This window comes from Aythya fuligula, chromosome 8 (genome assembly GCF_009819795.1).
Source record: "Aythya fuligula isolate bAytFul2 chromosome 8, bAytFul2.pri, whole genome shotgun sequence".
NCBI classification, from domain to species: Eukaryota; Metazoa; Chordata; class Aves; order Anseriformes; family Anatidae; genus Aythya; species Aythya fuligula.
In genome coordinates, this window is record NC_045566.1 from 11,413,544 (window position 1) to 11,436,024 (window position 22,481).

At 56.8% G+C, this 22,481-nt stretch overlaps 1 protein-coding gene across 2 annotated transcripts; it reads left to right on the forward strand.

Annotated features, from left to right (window-relative positions):
- Window positions 1-9,652: 9,652 nt before the first annotated feature.
- Window positions 9,653-20,747, forward strand: ELOVL1 (ELOVL fatty acid elongase 1). 2 transcript variants are annotated; one of them, XM_032192547.1, is made up of 8 exons: window positions 9,653-9,697; window positions 17,115-17,185; window positions 17,571-17,761; window positions 17,929-18,009; window positions 18,177-18,233; window positions 18,523-18,628; window positions 18,781-18,917; window positions 19,301-20,747. In XM_032192547.1, exons 2-8 carry the CDS (start codon window positions 17,131-17,133, stop codon window positions 19,553-19,555), a joined length of 882 nt encoding a protein of 293 aa, XP_032048438.1. In that variant the 5' UTR covers window positions 9,653-9,697; window positions 17,115-17,130; the 3' UTR covers window positions 19,556-20,747. The 2 variants fall into 2 exon arrangements, with proteins under 2 accessions (XP_032048438.1, XP_032048437.1); XM_032192546.1 differs by lacking the exon at window positions 9,653-9,697 and adding an exon at window positions 11,414-11,569.
- The last annotated feature ends 1,734 nt before the right edge of the window (window positions 20,748-22,481 follow it).

Sequence of the window (22,481 nt, forward strand, 5' to 3'; positions counted from 1 at the left end):
GAGTAAGGGAAATACAGGCAGGGTTTTTTTTTTTTTTTTTTTCCGTAGATTATAGAGCTGGGGAGGCCGGCAAGCTCGGCAGCGTAACTTCCTGTATGACACAGCCTGCCCTGAATTAGCGCTTGTGTAAATCGTTGTTAGGAAAACAGTTGATCCTGAGCTGATACAGCCCTGCAGCGGCTGGTTGGTTGTCGCAAAGGTTAATTTTCTTGACTTATTGCACCTTAAGTTGAGGCTGTATTGCTTTAATTCCCTTCAAGTTGCTGGATCCTGGCCAGGGAGTGAGCCCCTGAGTTGTTAGCCCCATGGAGAGGAGTCAGGGTGTTACACTCGAGCCTTCCTGATCCTTTTTTTACAACAAACTGAGCTGATGGAGGTCCCAGAGCCTTTTGCTTTAAGGCTTTTTTTTTTTTTTTTTTTTTTTTTCTGGTTTCCAGCATTTGGCTCTCATCCAAATATTTTTATGCATTCGTGTCCTCTGGGACGTGGGACCAGGACACGCCATTCTAGCTGTGGGAATGGGAATTTCAAAGGCAGACTTTAACCCTTCACCCAGCCGCTGACAGTGCTCAGACGTGGACGCAGGGAACAGGAATGGGCCTTTCACCCACAAAGCCATGCTGGAAATACACGGTCCGCTGACTGTCCCTGTGGCCTGTCAGTCCAGGGGGGTTTCACCATTCCCAGTGCACCGTATCAGAATAAAAGCACAGCCCTGCATGGCCAGGGCCGAGCCCTGAGCCCTGCTGCAGCAGCAGCCCCAGCAGATGCTCGGGACCGGCTGTTCTCCCCGCCAGCACAGGGACGTGCTGCACGCAGAGCCCCTGGGACTCCTTCTCCTGCCTTGTCCCATCCCCCTATGAGCCTGCCTCCTCCTAGCAGGATAATTTCGGCAGGGAGGAGGCTCACCCGACACACCAGGCGCTGCGGGGCTGTCTGGGCTGCTCTCCCCCAGCCCCAGGGCAGCAGGCCGGCCTGTAGCAGGCGATGGACACCTCTTGCCCTGGGGATCCCGAAGGCTCCACATTGCTGCCATGCCCCTGGCTTTACCTGTCATTGCTTCGTCTCCTTCCAGGCCATCAGCTTTATGCTGTTTAGCATTCCCTGATAGAAGCAGGTCGGCAGTGCCAACTCCCCAGGGAGCATCGCCTCTGCTGCCTTGTGCCCAGCCAGGTTGTCGGCAGCTTGTTCCTTGAGTGCTGTCGTCCCAGCCAGCTCTCCCCTGGATATTTAAGGCTACACGGTGCCAGAAGAATTATCATGTTAGTTTGACAGCTTTACTGCCTGATGATTGGTATTTATATTTTTCTGCTTTAAGCGTTTATTGATACGATCGCATATTTTCCTGTCATTGCTGTGCATGGAATGACTGTCGAACAGACACACCTGTTTACAAGGCCATCCTGTTTACTTTGCTAAAATGCTGGCATAACATCAGCTTTCTTGGCCTCCGGAGCTTCTCCAGTCCTCCTTGTCTCATTGAATGTCAGCATTTTAATAATTCATATATATATATTAATTCAGAATACGTATCTGTGTTTAAATTTAGAGGTGCAGGGTATGCAGACTTTCTGTATTTTTACCATTTTCCTTGTGCAAACGCTGTTGAAGATCTTCCTGAGTTACTGTCAGAGTGGAAAGTGTTTCACCCTTCTGACAGGAACACTTCATCTGCCTTCCTCCCGAGTGCAGGACCGGGGGATTTATTGCCTTTCCTTCCTGCCCAGCTCACGCCAGTCCCACCGCTCCCACCACGTTCCCTGCGGCCTGTCCCACTGCTGCCCTGGGCTGCTCCTCCAGTTTGGAGGAGTTTGGGGAGGTTTGGAGGGGTTTGGGGAGGCTTGGCAGGGTGCCTCCACTTCCTGAGGTGCATCCTCTCCACATGCACCGAGCAGCACGGCTGACATCTGCTGTGTGTTTGTTCTCCTGGCACGTCCCCAGGCGGAGATGTGCCCGCAGGTGTCTCGTTTTCATTAAAAAAGAAAACACAGATGGGTTTTGGTGTTTGGTTTGTAACCTGCAGGTCTTTTTATGGAAAAGGTGAGGTACATAAGGGTAGCAGAGATGTGACTGAAAAGGCCAGCGGGACAGCCAAGGGAAGGGAGCCTTTGCAGGCCTTTACTCTCCATACTGAAGCCAAGGCAGGGACCCGCTGTCTGTGGGACTGGAGGTTTCTGCTGGTTGGGCTGAGGGAGCCTGAGCGCTTTCTCACTAAGACAGACAATGGGGTGTGTGCTGCCAGGATGCAATGAGCCAAGTTTTGCATCTGCATCATCCTCAAAGCAGCTTCACCTGCAGTCCACAGAGGCACAAACACATGGACACGGCAGCAAAACAAACTGGAAGCCAAACAGCTCGAAAACTGCTCGTAAGCCAAACATACAAACTGAGGAAAATGGCAGAGGTGGAAGCAGGGCCTGTGAGCTTGGTGGCCCCAGGAGAGCCAGGTCCTGTCCAAGTGACAGCCGGTGTCTAAAAATGAATATAGGGGCACTTTGGGAAAATCCCCCAGAGCCTTTCAACCCAGCACAATAAATCTTCATCTACCTTAGAGGTAAATGTTACCGCTTTGTGCCTCACATAGAGGCTGTAGAGGTAAAAGCATGCTCCGGAGGAGGATATTTGGAAATATTTGTAATACGTGCCGTAAGAATAGTTCAGACTGATGTGATCCCACAGTGTATTTATTGCCCTTACGACACTGTAGCTGTCTGGCTGGATCCATGAATGTCGCCTTGGTGAAAACCTGCACTTAGATATTAATAAAAACCTTCTGCAAAACATTTGGGGGCAACCCTGCACACGAGGGAATGCCGAAGGCCTACGCAAATTCTGTTGGCTGGCCTCCTGGAAGGAGAAGCGTTTGTCTTTTTTTGTCCGTGTGTCAATGTGGTTTTTGTTTTGTTTTTAAGAAAGGAAATTACTGTGTGTATTTTTCTGACGGAGACACATACTTTCCAAAGTCAGGGGATCAGGAGCTGGTTCCTGCAGCGGCTCTCTTGTCCGGGCTGCTCTGATCCTGTCCCTGGTTTGCAGGTTCTCTGTGAGGCTTCTTCCTCTGCTGCCTCCACGTCCCAGCAGCTTCTGCAGATCGGAGGTGGTGCTAAGGCCCTGCTGTGCTTTGTGGCATGGCAGCTCCATTTCTTCTGAGCAAGGACTGTGCCCCACTGTAATTCTGAACTTTTCTCATTGAGTATTCACGGGCCAATTTGGGGGCCAAAGGGCTGCGTGATGGGTGTCATTTCCTTGCTGAAGCTGCAGTGTTCCCAGGATGTTGCTGATCTGACCCCAGACCTGTCCCTGCAATGCCTACTGCCAGGCTAAGAGAATGCCAAAAAATAGGAATAGACCTCATGGCTGTGCTCCAACCCATGTTTTGAACATGCAGACCCCTCTCCTTTCCATCTTCATGCCCTGTGCTCTGTGTCTTTCCTGAGATCGAGTACAAAATGCTTGTCCCCACGCACTGTGCAGGCAGGAGGGCACCCGAGGAAGCCTGTGATGTTCGCCAGGAGCAAGACTTTTTTGGAGAGATGAGCATTTGCAAAAAGGAGGCTGCTATGTTCTCTGCCCACTATCTTGGAGCAGTTTACTGCGTATCTCTGTTTCCCTCCTGGTTGTATCTGTCCCTTCAAGGGAGGACGGTTGCTGCCAGCTATCTGGGAGAAACACTGCAGCCCCTCATGGTGGGAGCTGCCCTGCTGCTGCTCTCCTCTGTCCCTGTGCCCCTGGGCCCTGCCAGGCAGGTGTGGGAGCCCAGGACCCGCCATGGGCTCTCTTTTTCTCAATTTGCTTTTCCTCATCTCCCATTGTGGGTCTTGAGGGATGTGCTGTGCCACTGACTGCACCAGGGGAGAACATCAGAAGCAGAGAAGATGCCAGGAGGGCTGGGGAGGACAGCAGCCAGCGGGGAGCAGGCAGCGTCCCCCACCAGGCTGCAGCCCGGACAGGCAGGCAAAGCCCATCGCGGGCTGGAGCTCAAACACGGCCTCATTTCACAGCAAAACAATCCCTCTTTGTGCAGCCTGTTCTCCCAGAACAATCCCCCGTTCTGACAATGTCCTTTCTGTGGCTTAGTCCCCGCAGAGCGAGCAGCAGTGCGCTCAGCCCAATGCCTGGCAGCTTGCAGCAGCGCCTGCCCACAGCCCCACGGCCGAGGTGCAGCACCCAGCACCGCTGTGGGGCCAGCCAGCCTCTGCATGAGGCTGTGCACACTGCAGGTAAAGGCAAAGGCTTCCCAGGAAAAGCCACGGCACAACTGAGGGCACCTGGGAGGTGTTTTTCTTCTGTTTTCACTCATTCCATGGCGATGCTGCAGCACGTGCTGGGAGGGCAGCCCTGGAGCATGGTTTGGGGTGGCAGTCACCACATCAGCCCAAATCCCCAACCACCCACTGGGAGTGGAGAAGTGGCCGGGCTTTGAGGAGCAGCTCCCAGGCTCCAGGCAGTCTGGGACAGGTTGCTGGAGCCCATCCACCGCTGCGGGCTCTAAATCGGAGAGCCCAAATGAGATGGCTTCAGCGAGAGAGGGAGATGCTGGGGATGAGCAAGGCTGGGGCTTTCCCATCACCTGCATTTTCTGTCTTCCTGACCATGTGCCCGTGAGGCAGCTTTGGAAGCTCCCTGTGATGGGGCAGTTTTTTGGTTCCTACTGGGGGCAGAGCTCAGAGAGCTGCTGTGGTTTCCTGCTGCAGGTGGACACGTGTGAAGGTTGGCACTGGCAAGGAAGAAGAAGGGGGATGTTTTAGCAGGTCTGGCGGCTTCTGGCATGTCCTTAGAGGGTCCCAGGGTGTCATGTATTGCTGAAGTCATGTTGGCAGCCTATGATTGGGGTGTCAGGGCTCACGCCAGCAAGGCTGCTGGCTTCTATGCAGCTGATAAACAGTTCTCGTCATGGCAGGAAACCGCAGTCATGCATGCTGCCCACCCGGCCAGCAGGCAAAGTTCAGCAATTAAGCACAGCAGGGTGAAAGTCTGCTATCAAAGCACCCGAGCTCAGCCACCACAGTGCCCACAAGCTTTGCTTTTGTCTCACAGGACACCTTGTTCCAGGTGATGTTTTAAAGGGAAACGACAGCGCCATGCCACAGCTGGGATCTGAGCGGGGTCATTTCGTGGCTGCTGCCTCCAGGAACAGCGTGAGCTGTGTCCCGATAGCTCAAGGGGCTTCCAGGCACTTGGGATGCTGAGGCTGATGGTATTTCGTTCCTCTGGCCAAAGGGAAGAGTGCAGTGCTGACAGTGCTGGGGTAATGGGCCTTTACTGCCAGGTTGATGTGATCAGCACGAAGAGAGGCAGGTTTGCAGAGATGAGTCACTTAATGCTGATAACAGCCCTGGAAGGAGGCAGCGTCTCAGCCACGCATGCGCACTGCACACAGCCTATCTGCCCATCCTCAGCTGTCGAAACCGTGAGTGGGCATTGTGGCATTTTGTAGTCTTTCAGGCTCCAAGCAGTGCATATATCTCCACTTTTAGTGACTACGAAAGCCCTGCTTTATTCTTTCAGTAGTAGACAGGTGATGTAGGAGCATCTCTTTGGGGCTCTCAACATAATCAGCTTCTCATTTCTCATCTTGAAGTTACAGAGAAAGTGTGCAGCAATGATACATGATGGATAGTGCTTTAGGATCCAACCTCAGGAGAAAGGGAGAAGGGTTAAACCACATTACAGAGCCAATTTACATGCAGGGTTTCTATCTGACTGCATGCATAATCCCTGGCTTTTCAGGATTAAAAAGAAAAAGATAGGGGGAACCTGGACATCATCTTTTCAATCCCCAATTAGGTACGTGAATTTGCTAATTATGTGTGTCAAAAGTCACAGAAGAATTAGAGAGCCGAGAGTAGCTATGCTTACTTTTCACTTAATGCATCTTATCTATTATCTTTTAGATTTTTTGAGTTGAATAATGTCAATATTTTGCCGACAAGAAACTCATGATTAAAGTTTTGAGTATTAAAAAAAATATATCATAGCTATAAATTCAGTAAATGATAAGAAAATATAAATGTATTATATAAATCAGACATGAGCTAGAAGGCATTTTAGATTCTTAGAAATCCAAGATCTTGAGGATTTCTACCTCTGCAGTAAAAACTGAAAAGTTATTAATGGAGAACATTGACTGATCTTAGTGCCTGGAGGGGCTCAGGCCCCACATATCCCCCCAGCTGCAGGGTGACTCCAAGCCATTTTCCCAGACTGGCAGGAGAAGAAAAGCTGAGAGACTTTGCTGTTTCTCCCACTGAGAAACTGCACCGGCATCTCTCATCACATACAGACGAAATTATTGTCACTAATCCCTAAGGTCATAACCCCTCATTGAACTTCATTCCTATTTTATTGCTCAGTTCCTCCAGACCTTCCCATCTGATAGTCCAATAATCCTCTGTGCTGAATACCTCCAGCCTTGCGCCTTCAGCAAGTTCCATTAGCACACACCTGCTTTTTGCACCAAGAGGAGGCAACGAGGAGAAGGAGAGCCACATCTGGCTGTGCGAGAGTGAAGGTAACAGCTGGGGGATGGCAAAACAGAAAGGCAGAGTGCAGAGACTCACACCCACATCCACCTGAGCGGACTCCCATGCTGAGAAGGATCAGCAGTCCCTCACTAAAACCAGTGTTGTGCCGTTCTCCCAGATGAGTGATGGAGGAAGAAGCCCAAATTTCCCAGAGCTGGTGCCCGGTGTGCCTCAGCCAGGCTGTACGCAGCCCATGCTGCTGCACGACAGCCAGGTTGTTTCTTGAATTGCAGGTGAAGAGTTAATGACCCGCAGGGCTTTGCCCACTGCAGGAGTGGTTGCACGTGTGTGACACGATCCTCTCTGGTTCGCAGTCCCGGCTGCTGCCAGGGACACGCTCGGCTGGCTGCTAACAGCCTCTCTCCATGCAGACAGGGTTCCAGATCAAAGCAGATTATCCATTTATAAAAGTGTCTCTCCAGACACTCCGGGAATATCAGCCTGTGCATGACAGGCTGTGCCACTCTGTGGTTTTGCCTCCTTCATCCTCACCTCCCCCAGTTTTTGAGGGATTTTCTTTGCTCTGTGTGTTCAAGCTACCCCGCTCCCAAAGACGCCAGAAGGCAGGAGCTCCACAACACGCAGCAGATTAACCAAGTCCTTGCTGGAGACCTGACCCTAAGGGTTAGGAGGGGGCTCTATATCCCCCCAGTAACTGGGTGCTCTGGTGGACATGGGTCCTTGCACCTCCTGGAGCTCCTGCCCCGGCTGCTACAGCTTTGGGGACATGGTGGGAGAGGGACTCCAAGGAACTGCAGACACCCACAGAGCATGAGAAGTGCAAATGACACGCAGACAAGGGCAACCCATTAAGCAAATGACCATGAAAAGGAAACAAACAAACAAACAACTAATAGAGGAGAAATAAAATGAAGAAATACATTTGCTGTGTTGGAGAGCTGACAACACAAACAGAAGATGAGGAAGCAAGGAAAATCTAAAGAGCAAATACCCCACAGGAATAGTGGTGGAGACAGCAGACGCAACCGGGAACTACAGGACTGAGAGAGAGGAGAAAGGAATTTAATTCAGAGCAGAAGACAGTGACCTGGAAATTTATTCCACCAGCAGGAAGAGGCTGGGCTGTGCAATTTGGGGCTCATTGTTAGAGCCTGACAAGCCTGCCAGCAAGGGTGGATCCAGAGGAGAGAAGGAATGCTTGGAGAAAGCTCTGAGATGTGGGATACAGGGCTGAAAAGTATCTGGTAGGGAATGGGAAGGAATCTGCTGGTGATGCCTCATTTCATGACAAACAACACAACAAGATTTCCACTTAACTGGACCAAGAAGCAACTAAAAGATTGATGGTTCAAATTAAAAGGAGGACAAGCTAACAAAAATATAAAATAAAAGGTGAACAGAACAAACAAGATTGATCCCTATACTTAACAGGGGAGAAAAAGTGATCCAGACAGCTGCAGGCCTGCCAGACTGATGTTAGCATTCAATTAAAGAGTAACTCAGCATATGGACAGGAAATGGAAAGTGGGATAAAATATGGTCTATTATGTCTGACTAACCTTTCTGCAAAGTAATTGGCCCTGTATAGGCTGCAGGGAAGCAGCTGATACAAGAGAAACCTTGGTAGATAGGTGGTGGGGGCAGAGGTGAGCACAGGAATTTCATGTGGGAAGGAGTGGTTAAGGTCAAGATGAAAGCAGAGCCTGGTGAAAGGGAGCATATCAGGACACGCTGAAGGTTACTGCTGAGGTACTTTGTGGATGTTCTCGTAAATTAATTTCCTTAAGGACCATCTCCTAAAAATATTAGGAGTATTTGGATGAAATCTGCTGGGATCCAGTGTCGTGAGGCATCGGCACTGCAGGAAAGGAACACGTACAAGGTGTGAAAGTCACCATGAGTGCAATTCTGTACTTCAGTTTTGGGATTTTGTGAGCTGCAAGCACCTGGAGCACAGTTACAAGTGCAGCACTGGTCTGTCCAAATGGGGAATTCTCACCAGGTGAGCACCAAGCGTGCCACCACATCTGGTCACCCACCTTCAGGAGAGGGAGTCTGAACAGCAGCGTGACCAGAAGCACTGCCAGGCAGCAGGAGCACAGGCAGGCTGGCTAGCAAGAGGATGCTGGAAAAGCTTGTTTAGACTTCCATGAAATGGCTGAGAGGGAGGTGATTGCTGCCTACAAACACACTGGAGCACAAATACCCAGGTGAGGCCCTGTGTGAGATAAAAGACAGCGCTGGCACAGGAACAAATGGATATTAACTGGCCGTGAATCAATTTAAGCTGGAAAGGAGAAGATGATTCCTAACAATTAGAAAAGTGAATTCTGAAACTGCCTTCAGATCAGAGCGCGAGCCCAAGCCCAGACACTTTTATAGATGAAGCCTGATAAGCCTGTGAGGACAACACACGACGAAGCCGTGTGCGAGGCGAGGCAGCCAGACTCGATGTCTTTGAGGCCTCCCGCCCTGTGCTCCCCAGTGCTCAGCGTTGTGGTGTCACTGGAGGAGCAGCCAGGAGTGCAGGTGGCAGCGGGAGCTGGATGCTTCCCAAAAGCCTGACTGGAAGAGCCCCCCTAAAACAGTGAGCTGACACCCGGCTCTGCTGCAGGTGCACACTGCTGCCGGGGCACTGTGGGTGTTGTGGGCGCTGTGGGGGCTGTGGGTGTTGCGGGTGTTGCGGGTGCTGTGGGTGCTGTGGGCGCTGTGGGTGCCGTGGGCGCTGTGCTGGCTGCAGGCTGCGGTGTCCGGGTCCCTGCCCGCCATGACGGCCCCTGCCGGGGCGGCGCACCCTGGGGGTGCTGCGTGAGGTGCCACTGGAGGTACGTTCGGACAGCGCACTTTTACATTCTCCCCCCGCTTTAGCTGCCGGCAGCTCTCGCTGCTGCCCCTCGGGCTCCGCAGGGGGCTGCCTCGCCGCTCCAAATCACCCCAAACAGCCCCCAAATCCGCCCCCCCCCCCCCCAAAGGAACCCCCACAGCCCCTCAGCTCCCCGCGCAGCCCCAGCCCTGAGGTGCTGCCGGCGTGGGCGTGGCCACCACACGGGCGGGCTGCGGCTCCGCCGCCGATTGGCCTCGGGAGAGCACAGCCCCGCCCTAAAAGGCGGAGCTTTCCTCTGAGGACCAATCCGCGGCGGCGGAGGGGGCAGGGCGGCACTATTTAAGCGCGGGGCGGCCGTGGCGGCGGGCAGAGCGGGGTGCGGCCGGCGGTGAGTGAGGGTGGCGGCGGGCGCCGCGCGCACGTGGGGGCGGCGGGGCTGGGGACGGGGGGAGCGGGGCGGGATCGGCGAGGGAGGGGGCTCTGGGCAGCGTCCGCCCGTCCCGGCGTGGAGGCGCTGCGCGGGCCGGGCGCCGCCGTCACCCCGCGGGGCCGGGCGGGAAGGGCCGGGTGCCGCCGGGCAGGTGGCGGGGCCGCGGGGCGCGGCTGTCACCGCCCCGGAGAGGGCACGGCCGCGGGGTGACAGCGCCCGCCCCGCGCCGGGCTGGGGGCGCCGGGCCTCGGGTGCCCCCCTCAGCCCCCAGGGGCTGCCCCCGGGCCGGCGGCCTCCGCGCTTCCGGGGCTCGGGGCGGCCGCGCTAGGCCCCGGCCGGGCCCGGCCTCTCCCCGCCCCGCCGCGGGGCCCCGGCGCCGCCCGCTGCGCTGCGGGGCGGGAGGGGCCGGGGGGGGCCGGGCTGTCCCCGCCCGGTGCCGGCGGGGCTGGGGCTGCCCCCGGCCGGGTGCTGGGCGAGAGCGGCCTCCGCCGGCACCGTCCCCCGGCCGCCAGCATCAATGTGCCATTGAGAGGTGCCCCGGCCCTCCTCGGGCAGCATGGCACTGCCAGGCCTCCCCCGCGGCCGGCAGCACAATGTTGGCTTTGAGCGCCGGCTGCTGTAGGTGCTCGGCCGCCCGCCCCGGCGTGCCAGCGGCAGGGAGGGCCCCGTCAGCCTCCTGGGGGCCGCAGTGCTGCTGCTGGTGGGTTCATGCACGGGGCTGTGCCTGCTGGTGGCTGCAGGTGTGATGGACGTGGCCAGGCGCTCATCTGGCCTGCTGTAGGTGGTGCTGGGCTCTGCCTCTGGGTCCTGTGCAGGGGCAACCAGGGAAGCTGCTGCTCTGATCTCCCAGTGCCTAATGGGGCAGCATAAGCAAAGGGCATTGCAACAGGTGGGGAAGCAGACTGGACCTCAGTGTCTGGGCTGCTTCCCACAGCTGTACTTGGGGCAGCACAGAGGGGCTGCCTGATGCTGTCCCCATAAGTTTCTGCCTTGGTTCTGGAGTCCTAAGGGCAGGAAGAAGTGAGGGGAATGCCCCTTCCTATCCCAGCTGGAGGCTCACCGGTTCAGTGGATGGTGTGGGATCACACAGGCTGCTTTCACTGCTGCTGCATTCCTTTGGAGCATCTCATCCACTCAATTGCCATGTAGCAGTGCATCCATCCTGCTGTGCTGCCCCAGTGGCAGCTGTCCAAACCCCAAGGTGCTGTCCACCTTCTCTCCTGCCAGAATGCAGCCAGGGCAGATTCCTAGCTGGATGTAGCTGACCTTCCCACCAGACCTGCTGGGCAGCTTCTTAAGGATGGTTTAAAGAGTCAAACAGTTGGCTGAGCCCTTGGGGCTCGACTGAGGCTGCTGTGTCCTCATCTCCTTCCAGGGAAGCCCCTTCAGCTCCTGGGTGTTTGTTGCTGATGACAGCCTGTTCCTCTGAGAAGCAGCTCTGTGCCAGCTGTTGCAGCAGCCTCTTGCTGCATCTTGCTGTAGGGGTTAAGCCATGCCACCCACGCAGCCTGGGCCCCTGTGGTCCTTCCTTGTGTAGTAGTCTCACTTCTGTTTCCTGAAGTTCTGTTAGATATGCGGGGGGTGGATGGCCCTCTGGGACAGGAGCATGATAAAGGAGCCCTGGTGAAGCTGGGGAGGGAGGGGAGCAAAACTCATTCTGACCCAGAGGTGTCTTGAAGCCTGTTTTGTAGGTGAAAACAAGTGAGTTTATTCAAGGTGCATGGTGTCTGCAGCTTTTCCTGGTGGCGAAAAGCTTTGTGTATCCAGGACACTACGAAGCTGCCTTCCTTGCATTGCTGCGTGACTGCCTGCCTGCTGCTGTGGGTGAAGGTGGGTGCCTCCCTTCTCTGCTGGGGCTGCAGCGCAGGCAGCTCTCGGGCTGAGGTCCTTCAGCAGGCACTCCCAGGCGGTATCGGCAGCCTGTGACAGCCTGGGAGATCTCGCCTGCGTTTCTGTGTTTTGTATTGGGTTTGTGCTAGCGTGCGCCCTGCTGGTTGTCAGATGGTGGGAGGACTTGGGCTGGAAAGTCTGGTTCCTGCCCGTCCAACAGGTGAGGCAGCCTGAGCTCCTGCAGGGAGGAGCTGGGCCCCAGGAGCCAGGGCTCGTCCCTGCAGGAGCTGTGGGGCTGCTGCTGCCCAGATGACAGGCTGCTGCAGTCACAGCCAGCTCCACACCTCGGCTGGGGACCTCAGTAGCTTGGGGCTGGTGGAGATAGCAACCGGCTCTGATTGCTCTGGAGTCTTCCTCGGTGCCTCAGTCTGCTTAATTTCGGCTTGATCCTTCCTGCGTGGGATGGATCAGGGTGGTGAGCTGTCACAGCAGCAGCACATTCTCCAGCTTTGCTGCAAGGGGTGCTCTCAGCCTGCGAACCTTGTGCCAGTTACCACCTTGCTCATGGTTTGTTAACAGCTTGTTCTGGGAAAATGGAGTTGGATCCCATGCTGCTGCTGCTTAATCCTGAGAGGCTTCCCCCTCTGTGCAGGAGCAGTGGGACAAGCAATAGCCCTGATCTTTCCCCTATGCCTGTGGAGATAACTAGGCCTAATGCTATGAGGTGCCTCTCTGTGGAGGGCTGAATGGACCCTGAGCTATCTGTGGTGCAGCTCTGCTGCTGCTGGAGTCTCTGGCACCTCTTGTATTGCCAGCAAACATAACCTCCTGTCTGAAGGTGGCTGTGTGACCGCTGCCTGCTTGGTGCAGAGGGCAGGGAGGCCCAAAGCTGCTGGTGTGGTGAGGTCTAGGCAGTGTCCCCTTGTCTTGATGAGAAGTGGCTCTGAGTCTGTACTCGCTTCTTGAGTGGTCAGAGCTGTTGGAGGGAGTTCAGGGGTCTCCTTTCTGCCTCTTGCTTTGCAGACGTCTCATGTCCATTTGTGTTAGTGTCTGTCCAGTTAATGGCCAGGCCTGGCTGGGACAGCACGCTGATCACCAAGTGAAGATACAGACACTGCTGTGGGAATGGGTTTGAAGACCTGTTGTGAGGTGTTTGCCTGATAAAACCACAGCTGGGTGCTCTGGTGCTGTCCCACGTACAGGCTGGGGTGATCCCCTCTGCTGGAGGGCTCTGAAAGACTCGAGTTATTTCTAGTGGCTGGCGTCAGGGTTGGACCAAGCAGGGCTGATCCCTGAGTTCTCTGTTACAGCTTAATCCTGCCCTCCCTAGGGGCCCTTTCCCAGGCGCCATGTGGGGCTGCCTCCACCTCCCTGCTACTCCAGTGAGCACAGGTTGCTCTCCAGCTTGGGGAGATGTTGGTTTTGCTTCTGTAGGTATCTGGCCCTGTTTCTTTATTCCTTCACTTCATCAGTGCCCTGTTCCTTGTACTGCCAGGCTTCCCCCCAGTATCCCGTTTCCCTGGCAGCTCCTGCCTGTGCTGACAGCAGCTCCCTGAGCGTGCCGGCACAGTGCTGGACGTGACCAGGAGTGAGCCCATTCCAGCAGCTTGCCTGAGCAGCCTGGGGATGCTGTTTGTGGCAAAACACTGCTCGTGCTTGGGTGCAGTCCTCTCCCTGTAAGCTGCGTTCTTCTGGGCCCTCTGTACCCATTACCTGCTTGGTTTTGTACGAGGTTACCTGACCCTACTGCAGTGGGCTTGTTCCTTCCCCTGTAAGTTTGCGGGGGATGCAGTGGCTGCACAGAGCGCGCAGGGCTTGCCTGCTGATCTGGGAGTCTCTTCTTGCTCTTCCTTCCAGCGAGCTTGCGAAGGGGAGGACGTAATCTCTGTCGGATGCCATCCAAAGGCCTGAGGGTTTCACAGCTGCTGCCTGAGATAGTGGTGTGGTATTAACACCCACCTGCTCTGATGGAGAAACAGCTCTGCTCCAGACAGGTCACCTCCCGCACTGGGAGCAGCGCTGCCAGGAGCGGTGCCCAGCTCCGTCCCAGCCGCAGCTCTTGCGAGAGCTGCTGCATGGCAGGGGCTGGGGCTTGTCCCTGTAAGCTAAGGGGAGCTTCTCCCGGGGCTGTGACAGCTCTCGGTGACATCTGGAGGTGGCAGCCTTGGTGCTGCGTACAGCCCTGTCTGCAGTGGCTCCAGAGCCCCCAGACTGTTCTGGGTTGACCCATCCTGTTCAGCTGCCCCCAGCAGATCTCTCCCTGCTGGGGAGTGTCCCCTGAGTGCCTGGAGCTGTGGGGGCACCGCTGGCCCCCCAGGGGGTTTCTGGAGCTCAGGGAAATGGGGCAGGGGCTGGTGCAGGGCTGGGAGGCCGCTGTGATGGAGCTGGGCAGGGCGAGCTTGGCGGAGGCCTCCTGTGGAGCAGCGAGCCTCACTGCCAGCTTGTAGGCCAGGGCTGCGGAGGGCTGGCACAGCCTCTGTCCTGCCGCTTATCTTCTGACCTCTGAGGGCTGCTGCTCCCCCGGAGCCCCACGGGGCCGGACCTGCCCCAGCCAGCCGAGTGAGGACATGGTGCCAGCCCTCCCTGCGGCCAGACGGCTCTGGGGTCTGTAATTAAGCAGTGGGGAGTTCGGGTGGCTTCCTCCTCCCTTATTACAGGGCTGGTCCCCGGCCTGAATGCTGATGGGGCGGGAGGGCCGGGGCTGCTGCGTGCAGATAGCGTGCCTCTGCCCGGGGGAGTGGGCTGAGCTGGGCTGTCAGTGCTGGGGTCTGGCTGCTCTCAGGCTGCTGGGGCTTCTCAGAGGGGCTGGCTTCTTGCTGGAGTAGCACTAATTAGCTGCACAGCTCGTTTGGAAGGCTGTGGTGGACAAACTGCATAGCGTGGGTATCAGGTGCTCAGCGTTGGTTATTGGGGCAGAATGTGGCCCACAGCTGGAACTTTCCCCTGGGAGGGCAGTGACACCCTATTGATGAGAGGTGCAGGTGTGTTGCAAGGCCTACAGATACTGTGTGGGGTGTGTTTGGGCCCCAAGGTGCTTTGGGATGCTTGAACCTGTTTGCTTAATTTCTCTTCAGCTAATCAAGGCTCATCTCCGGGTTCCCCCATCTCCTCCCAATCTCTTGCACAAGAGGCTCAGGATCCTGGAGGAGTCTGAGGAGAGTTTCTCCTCTTCTGAGGGGGCAGGCACCAAGCAGGGAGCTGTAACCTGCGTTGTGATGTGCAGCATGTAAGAGCAGGTGCCTGGTGGAAAGGTGATCACCTCAATGTGCAGAGGAAATGGCAGGGGTGAGCTGAGGGTCCTGGAGATGTGCTGGAAAACCCCTGCCTGCAGCAGGGAGGCTGCCGTGGAGCCCTCATGGCCCAGGCTGGCCAGTGCACTTGGCATCCTCCTGCGTGGTGGAAGGTAACGCCTGGGGCTGCTCTGCTGCTGCCCCTCTGCAGCTGCACAAGGGCAGGGGCTGCCCCGCAGGAGATGGAGGTGGCTGAGACACCTTTATCTGTGAGGTGGGCTTTGGTCTCTGCCTGCTGCAGGACCATGCAGTGTGCCAGGGTGGATACCAGGTCTTGTGGAGACCCGGGGACCTTGGGGAGGCCCTGCAGGTGTGGCTGCTGGTAGCTGAGTGCAGCAGGATGTTGTTCTGCCTAACAGCTGTGGGAAAGCTCAAATCCCTCCCATAAGGGTCTAGAGCGTAGCTGTGCCCTGGTAGAGGTCCTGGTGCTTGCCCAGAGCCCATGTTCAGGACAGGCCTTCCCTCAGTCTGCCAGGGCCAAACTGCAGCGAGCCCTCTGACCTGGGTCTGGACCGCCCTGGGACCCCTGAGCCGCTCTGAGCTGGGGTCCTGGGTGGTGCCGGAGCCTTGCTGGCATCAGGTTCAGAGGGACCCGTGGTGCCTGAGCGCTGTCCCTCTGCAGCGAGAGATGTAGGTCTGTAGGTGACTGATACTATCTCCTCATCCCAGCCTGCCCAAAATAGGCTCCTGTTCCACCCCAGACGTGTCTCTGCCCTGGCCCTGTAGTAAGACTGACTCACTGGCTTGATAAGATAAACACAGCTTGAGCAGTCCGGCACTGGTGCTGGGAACTGACTCTTGAGGGCTCCTCAATCTAGCAAATAAAGGTGTAGCTGGGTGTCGTGGCTGAAAGCTGCAACCCGACAGACAGGTCTGGAGCTCCCTCTCTGCCATTAGCGCAGCGTAAAGCCTGGAGCTCTGTGCTGCCCATCCACAGCTGGGGCCTGAGCGGCTCTCAGGGGTGCTCCGGTTCCTGCTGCCTTCTTCAGGCTTCTGCTGGGTGTGTCTGGGACCTTAAATACTTCAGATCAGGGTGACGCTGCCAGTGAGTACTGGGGGATGGAGGTGAAGGGGCAGGTGTCGCACCTTGCCCCTGTTGCAGGGAGCTGGGTGACACTGCCCGGTGCAGAGGAGTGGGGTCTGTGGGACGGCACGGGCTAGGACAGCTCTGCTGTTAGCTTGCACGGCGCCCTGGGAGGGCGCTTGTCCTCTGAGCGATGCTGCGGTGGTGCCTGGCAGCACCACATGGGTCCTCGGGCTGAAGGATAGATGCTGGTGATGGCTCAGGGTGGGTGGCTGCTCCCAGCTGGGACCTTGCTGGGCAGGAGGTTGCTCCAGCCTCAGCCTCCCACTGCCGGCCTGGCAGGAGCTGCACGCTTCCTGGTGGTGGCAGCAGCAATCCTCTGGAGCAGGCTGGGATGGGATGGTGACCCGGTGGATGGGAAGCAATTCCTGTGCCCCTTCCTGGAGGGGCAGGTCGAGTGCCTGCTTGGCAGCAGCCCTGCAGGAAAATGCCTCCTGCTGCAGGGTCAGGAGGGGCTGGGGTCTGCACTGCCCCTGTCCTGCTGCCCTCTGGGCTGGGGGAGCAGGGGAGGTTGGGGTGAGGATGTGCCAAACTCCCCTGCCCGTTCCTCTGGGAGGCTGTGGCTGGGCTGCTCTGTGCTCCTAGCAAGGCTGAGCGAGTGTGGAGTGTGCCAGCCTTTGTGCCTGTGGTCATCAGCCTTCTCCTGGGGCTTTATCCCCAGCCTGGGGTACTGCCCCTGTCTGGAAGGGAAGTGTCACTGCCTTGTAGGACTTGCCTATCCCCTGAGGTGCTGGGTTATGGGATGGCAGTACTTGTCCGGAGCTGTTTGTGCCTGGCTGTGAAGCCAGGACCTCTGGGGCCAGCAAGCTGCTGTTGTGTTAGTTCTGCACTAACTGGCTTTGCTTCCATGTGCAGCGGGTCCGGCAGTGATGCTGCGGTGCTACCCTGGCAGGAACCAGTGGGTGGGAGGCACAGCTCTGCACCACTCCTGAGGGCCTTGTGCCAGGGTGAGGCAGAGCAGTGTGCGGGGTGGGTGAGGCTCAGGGATGAGGGATGGGGAGCACGTGGCCTTGCTGCAGAGCAGGTGCTGGTGTGGAACTGGCTGGAAGCGATGCTGCCCAGATACTCAGGACCTGTGCAGCTGTGCTCACAGTGCCCTGTTGTGCAGGGCCGTGCTCCGCAGGCTGCCCTCCTGGAGCAGCTGCCTCATCTGCCCGTCCTCTCTCCACAGAGACAGTGCCACCACCATGGAGGGGATTGAGGGGATCGTGACTATGTATCAGGACTTCATGAAGAAAGCAGGTGGGTGTTCGGCTCTGCCCAGCTGCAGGGCAGGTGGCCCCGTGCTCTGCTGCCACGGCTGTGGGGATGTACTTTTAGCCCTGAAGCAGTCGGGGTTTAGCTGCCTTCTGCCTCTGCCCTGGTGTAGATGCAGCTTTGTATTTTTGGGGACTGCCTGACAGTGTCTTGCCTCGGTGCCTGTTGGGGCACCTGTGCCCTCCTGCAGCTCAGCTCCAGGCTGTTCCTTCCCCAGTTTGGTTGGGCTCTCCAGCCTCTGTTACCAGGCTGCCCCCTGCCTGCGCTCCTGTCCTAGAACAGGATTTCCGTGTCCTTGCCTCCACTCCACGTGAGTGATGTTGGTGTAGCAGACTGGATGCTCACTGCTCTGCTCCATGGCTCTCCACAGACCCCCGCATTGCTGATTACCCACTGATGCAGTCCCCGTTCCTCGTGATGGGCATCCTTCTGGCATATGTCTACTTTGTACTGTCCTTGGGTCCCCGGCTAATGGCAAACAGGAAGCCTTTAAACCTGAAGAAGTTCATGGTGCTATATAACTTCTTCCTGGTGGGACTCTCGATCTACATAGTCTATGAGGTGAGTTGCCAGCAGCAGGCTTTGCCTGGTACGTGTATATAAAGCACTCCGTGCAGGCTGCGTGGGTGCTGGGGAGCTTTTGGGCTGTTCCCTGCCCTTCTGAGCGGGGCTGGGGAGATGCAGTGGCAGATGTGTTGATCTTCACCCTGATGATGCTCTCGTTGCAGTTCCTGATGGCAGGGTGGCTCACTGGGTACACCTGGCGATGTGACCCTGTGGACTTCTCGCAGGACCCCAAGGCCCTCAGGGTGAGTTCTCTTCCCTCTCCTGATAAATGTCAGGGCAGCAGGATCGCAGCTACCTGCCTCTGCTCTGAGGCAGCTGACTCAGTAACTGGCTGATAGATGGAGGCATTCGGCCATGGGGCAGCATGTTCAGGTTGGGATGGGTCTCATGTTACCCTCTTCTGTTGCAGATGGTCAGTGTTGCTTGGCTGTTTGTCTTCTCCAAGTTCATCGAGCTGACAGACACGGTGAGTGGGCAGGCCCTGTGCTTTGGGGAGGCTTGGTCTCTGCTTGTTGGACAGGGACTTGGAGTGGGTGCTTCCTTCAGCCCTTCCCGTCTGGGCTGCCAGTGCTTCTGTCTGGTGTCACTGCCAGGGAGGTCACTGGACTATGGCAGAAGCCACTTGCAGAGTGTTACAGCTCTGGAAGCTGTGGTGGCAGTGAGCTGGGGGATGGAGCAGCACTGAATGCATGGTGCAGCCTGCTCTGGCTGCTGCTGGGGGTGCTGGTCCCTGATGCGTTGGGCTCTTGTTGCAGGTGATCTTTGTCCTGCGGAAGAAGAATGAACAGGTCACATTCCTGCACCTCTTCCACCACTCTGTTCTGCCTTGGAGCTGGTGGTGGGGAGCCAAGTTTGGACCAGGTAAGAAAGTGGCAGTGTGCCCAGCTGTGGGGAGGGTGGGGTTAGCACCAGCTAACCAGGGAAGGGTTTTTTGGCCCTGCTGGGCTCCTAGGAGCTGCTTGTACTGATTACTGCAGATGATTGATTTATGCTCATGTGAACTTGTCTAACAGGGGGAATGGGCTCATTCCATGCCATGATCAATTCCATGGTGCACGTTGTCATGTACCTCTACTATGGGCTCTCAGCAGCGGGCCCTGCCTTCCAGAAGTACCTGTGGTGGAAGAAGCACATCACGGCCATCCAGCTGGTGAGTCCACTGTGGGGTGGGGTGTGTGCCCTCACTTCTGATGTACATATCCTGGATGCAGCCAGGCGCTGTAGCTGTCTTTCCTACAGCCTCTCACCCTGGGTTTCTAGCAGCACTGCCCCATCGCAGCCTCCAACAGGGCATGGGTGCTGCTCAGCCTGCTGCCCCAGGGCCATGCTGGGAGGGTGATAGGCAAAAACTGCCTTGAGGCTTGTCCCTGTCTCTTCCAGCTGCTGCTGGCTGCTCCTCATCTTCTCATCATGCTTGACCTGTACTGTAGGGTTGGCAAGGAGCCTTCTTCTTTAACTTATAAAGATCTGTGGTGGGAGATCCCTGATCCTGATCCCATGAATAACTTGTCCCCACCTTTGCCTTATTCCCAGGCTCAGTTCGTGATCGTCTCTGTCCACATCTCCCAGTATTACTTCATGCCCAGCTGCCAGTACCAGTTCCCCATCTTCGTCCACCTTATCTGGATTTATGGGACCATCTTCTTCATCCTCTTCTCCAACTTCTGGTACCAGTCCTACACCAAGGGCAAACGGTTGCCTAGGGTGGCTCAGCAAGCAGCCCAGCACAACGGTAGCAGCATCCATGAGAATGGCACTGTCACCAACGGCAAGGTCAAAGCCAACTAGAGGGCGAGGCCCTCCCAGAGCCAATGAGAGCCCCAGGGCAGAGGCAGCTGGGACCTGTTCCCCTGCTCCTGGGTGCCACTAGCCAAGTCAAGTGCCTACAGACTGTTGTACCCCCGTGCCCAGCCCTGCTGTCCTCTGTCTGCATGCCCGGCCCCTCTGCTCTGAGCAGCCATGGGCAACTTCTCCTGCTCTCGGGAGGGCTCGTGCTGTTTGTAGCTGTTGCTGAGCAGAGAGGCAGCTGCCTGCATCACAGCTGTGGGGCTGCAGTCCCATTCCAGTGTTTTTCCAAAGGAACTTCCCCCCAAGTGCCTGCATCTGGCCCTTCTGCCTGGGGGCCATTTCTTTCTGAGTTGGACCAAAAAGAAGAGACTGGTCCCTGTCCTGGTGCCCTCTCCTCTTCCCAGGCTCATCAGAGCCTGTGTGGATGAACCGACTTGTCCCTGGCTGCTTGCTGCTGCCAGCTCCAGTGTGAGTGCTCTGCTCTACCATGCCTCGTGCCACCTTGTTCCGTGCCACAGTGCTGCGTGTCCCTTCTGGCCCCTGTGTGCCCAGGTGGGGGGTCCTGCCCTGCTGTCTGTGCTCAGGTGTGGCTGTGGAGAATGTAGGGGCAGCCAGTACCGGACTTGGGCCCGGAGCTGCCCAGTACAATACACATGCCCAGTGCCTGGTACGTAGTGGGGTGGTGACAGCCTGAAATGCCTCTGCCACATAAGCCCAGGTTGCCTTGCGTTGCCTTTCTGTGCCTGGGCTGGGTGCTGAGCGTGTGCTCAGCCTGCAGGATCCAGGGGGGCAGCTGGTGGCTTGCTCAGAGTGAGGGAGGCCGGGCTCATCTTGCATTGGACAACTTCCATTCCTGCAAACTCAAGACTTGAGCAATAATTGCCCCTAGAATTTGGCTGCTGTTGGGCCCAGCCCTCTGTCCCGGTATGAAGGCAGTGGGGGATGGCAGTAGCGTGCCCTGCTGTGGTGTAACAGCGAACGCCTCTTGCCCCCATCCATCCTGCTGGGCCTGGGTGAAGGTGCCCTCTGCCACTCTGCAGGGCAATGCAGCAGCTCTCTTGGGCCTGGTGCCCATCACCTGCTCTGGCTGTAACCAAAGCTGTAACAATGGCCTTGAGGATGAGGTGAAGGAGCCAGGCCCAGTCAGATTGGGCTGCTCTTCTATCATAAATAAACAGACAGAAGGAGAAAAGGCTCTGTCTTATTTTCTGGCTTGCTGTGCTCTGAAGCTGTTCCAGGTGCTTGGTCCTGCCCAGCGCGGTTGGAGGCAGGGCTGGGAGCAGCAGCTGGTGTAGCAGGTTTGTGTTGGGGGGAGAGGGTGATAGCAGGGTGCTGATGAAGCAGATGGCAGATTGTTTCCAAGTGCTTTGGTAGAGTGGTGCTGAGGGCAGGAAGTGTGTCAGGGCTCCTGTTGTGAAAGTGGCTCCACCCTGTGAAAGAATGGCTGGGGTGGAGCAGGGGTGCGGGCTGGGACCAGGGCCAGGAGAAGCTGCTGCTTTTCAGAAATCCTGTCCTGGCCCCAAGTGTGGAGCTGGGGGGATGCAGGTGAGGGGAAAGCAGGACCCTGGCCCTCTGCTTTCTGGAGGGAGAGGCAGGGGCACTCTGCTTAGGCTGAAGGAACTTCCATCCATAAAGTGCCATGGTAGTGTGGGGTGGTACAGAAAGCAGCCCAGGCTGGCTGTGGGGTGCATCTGCTTGCTCCTGATGCAGTGGTGCATCCTCCCCAGCTGTGTTCTGCTCTCCTCTACCAGCTGAGAGCCTGCTTCTCAGGGCTGCCAGTGCTGCCTTCCCCATCACCGTGTGAGGAGTGGGGCAGGCCTTGGTGCTGATTCACAGCTGTGGGGTGAGGTGGAGCAGGTAACCAGCTCCGGCTGCTGCTCCTGGCTGTGAGGAATGGCTCAGCCCAGCAGGCTGCCAAAGCCGAGTTTCAGTGTAGGTTGGGTTGTGGTGTGGGAGGGCTGCAGTGGAAACCCAGCCACAGCCCTGTGGCAGGGCTTGGTGTCAGAGAAAGCTCTGCACTGCCCAGTTAGACAGGGCTCATTGCCCTCCTATTAATTAAGCCCTAAAGGGGAGCTGAGGCTACTGCCATGTGCAAGTGTTCTCCTAATTACTACTGCTCCATGGGCCCGGGGAGGCAGGGGAGTTCTTGTCCCTGCTGCACTCTGTGTAGTGTTACTTGGGGTCTCAAGAGTCACAGCTTCAGGAGCTGGAGGAAGCAGGCCAGCCCTGATGGCTCTTTGCCATTGCTGAGCCTCCTTTCCCCTCCCTGCCCCTCCCAGTGAAGACAGGACTGTCTTTATTTTTGCCCAAAATAGTAACAGTGGTTTAAACTACTTGCACTTGGTATTTTAAAACAGGGGCTGTTCCTCCGTGTGCTCTGCTCTGCCTTCCTCCCATTGTTCCAGTTCACTGTGATCTTTCCATGGGCTGGCTGCAGCACTTGGTGATTTATTCCCTGTCCCAGCCGTGACAGGGGTTGCTCCGAGCTGCATTCACACCCTATATGGCCGGTTCCTGGGCTTGCTGGGTCAGAGCCCAGCGCCTTCCTCCTCTCACCCAGGGCACAGCGCTGCATGGCTGTCCCCTGCCAGCAATGCTCAGAGGGCTTTCAAGGGGTGGGTCAGGCAAAGTTTCTGGGGGTGGGTGTGTGCTGAGGACAGAGGCAAGATGAGCCCTGAGGAAGACAAACTGCTCTGACGTTGGGCTAGGTGGAAAAACTACACCAGCTTTCAGGCATGCAAAGCCTTTCTCCCAGAGACAGGCACCTATGACAAACACGGCTCAGCAGTGGATGCCACAGGGCAACTCTAACTTCCAGCACCACAGCTCTTAAATAAGCAGCCCAGGTCTGGGTTGGGACAGGCCAAACCTTTTATCTGGGTTCTTCCTCATGGGACCCAGCGTTCTGCTTCTCAAAGAGTCACCT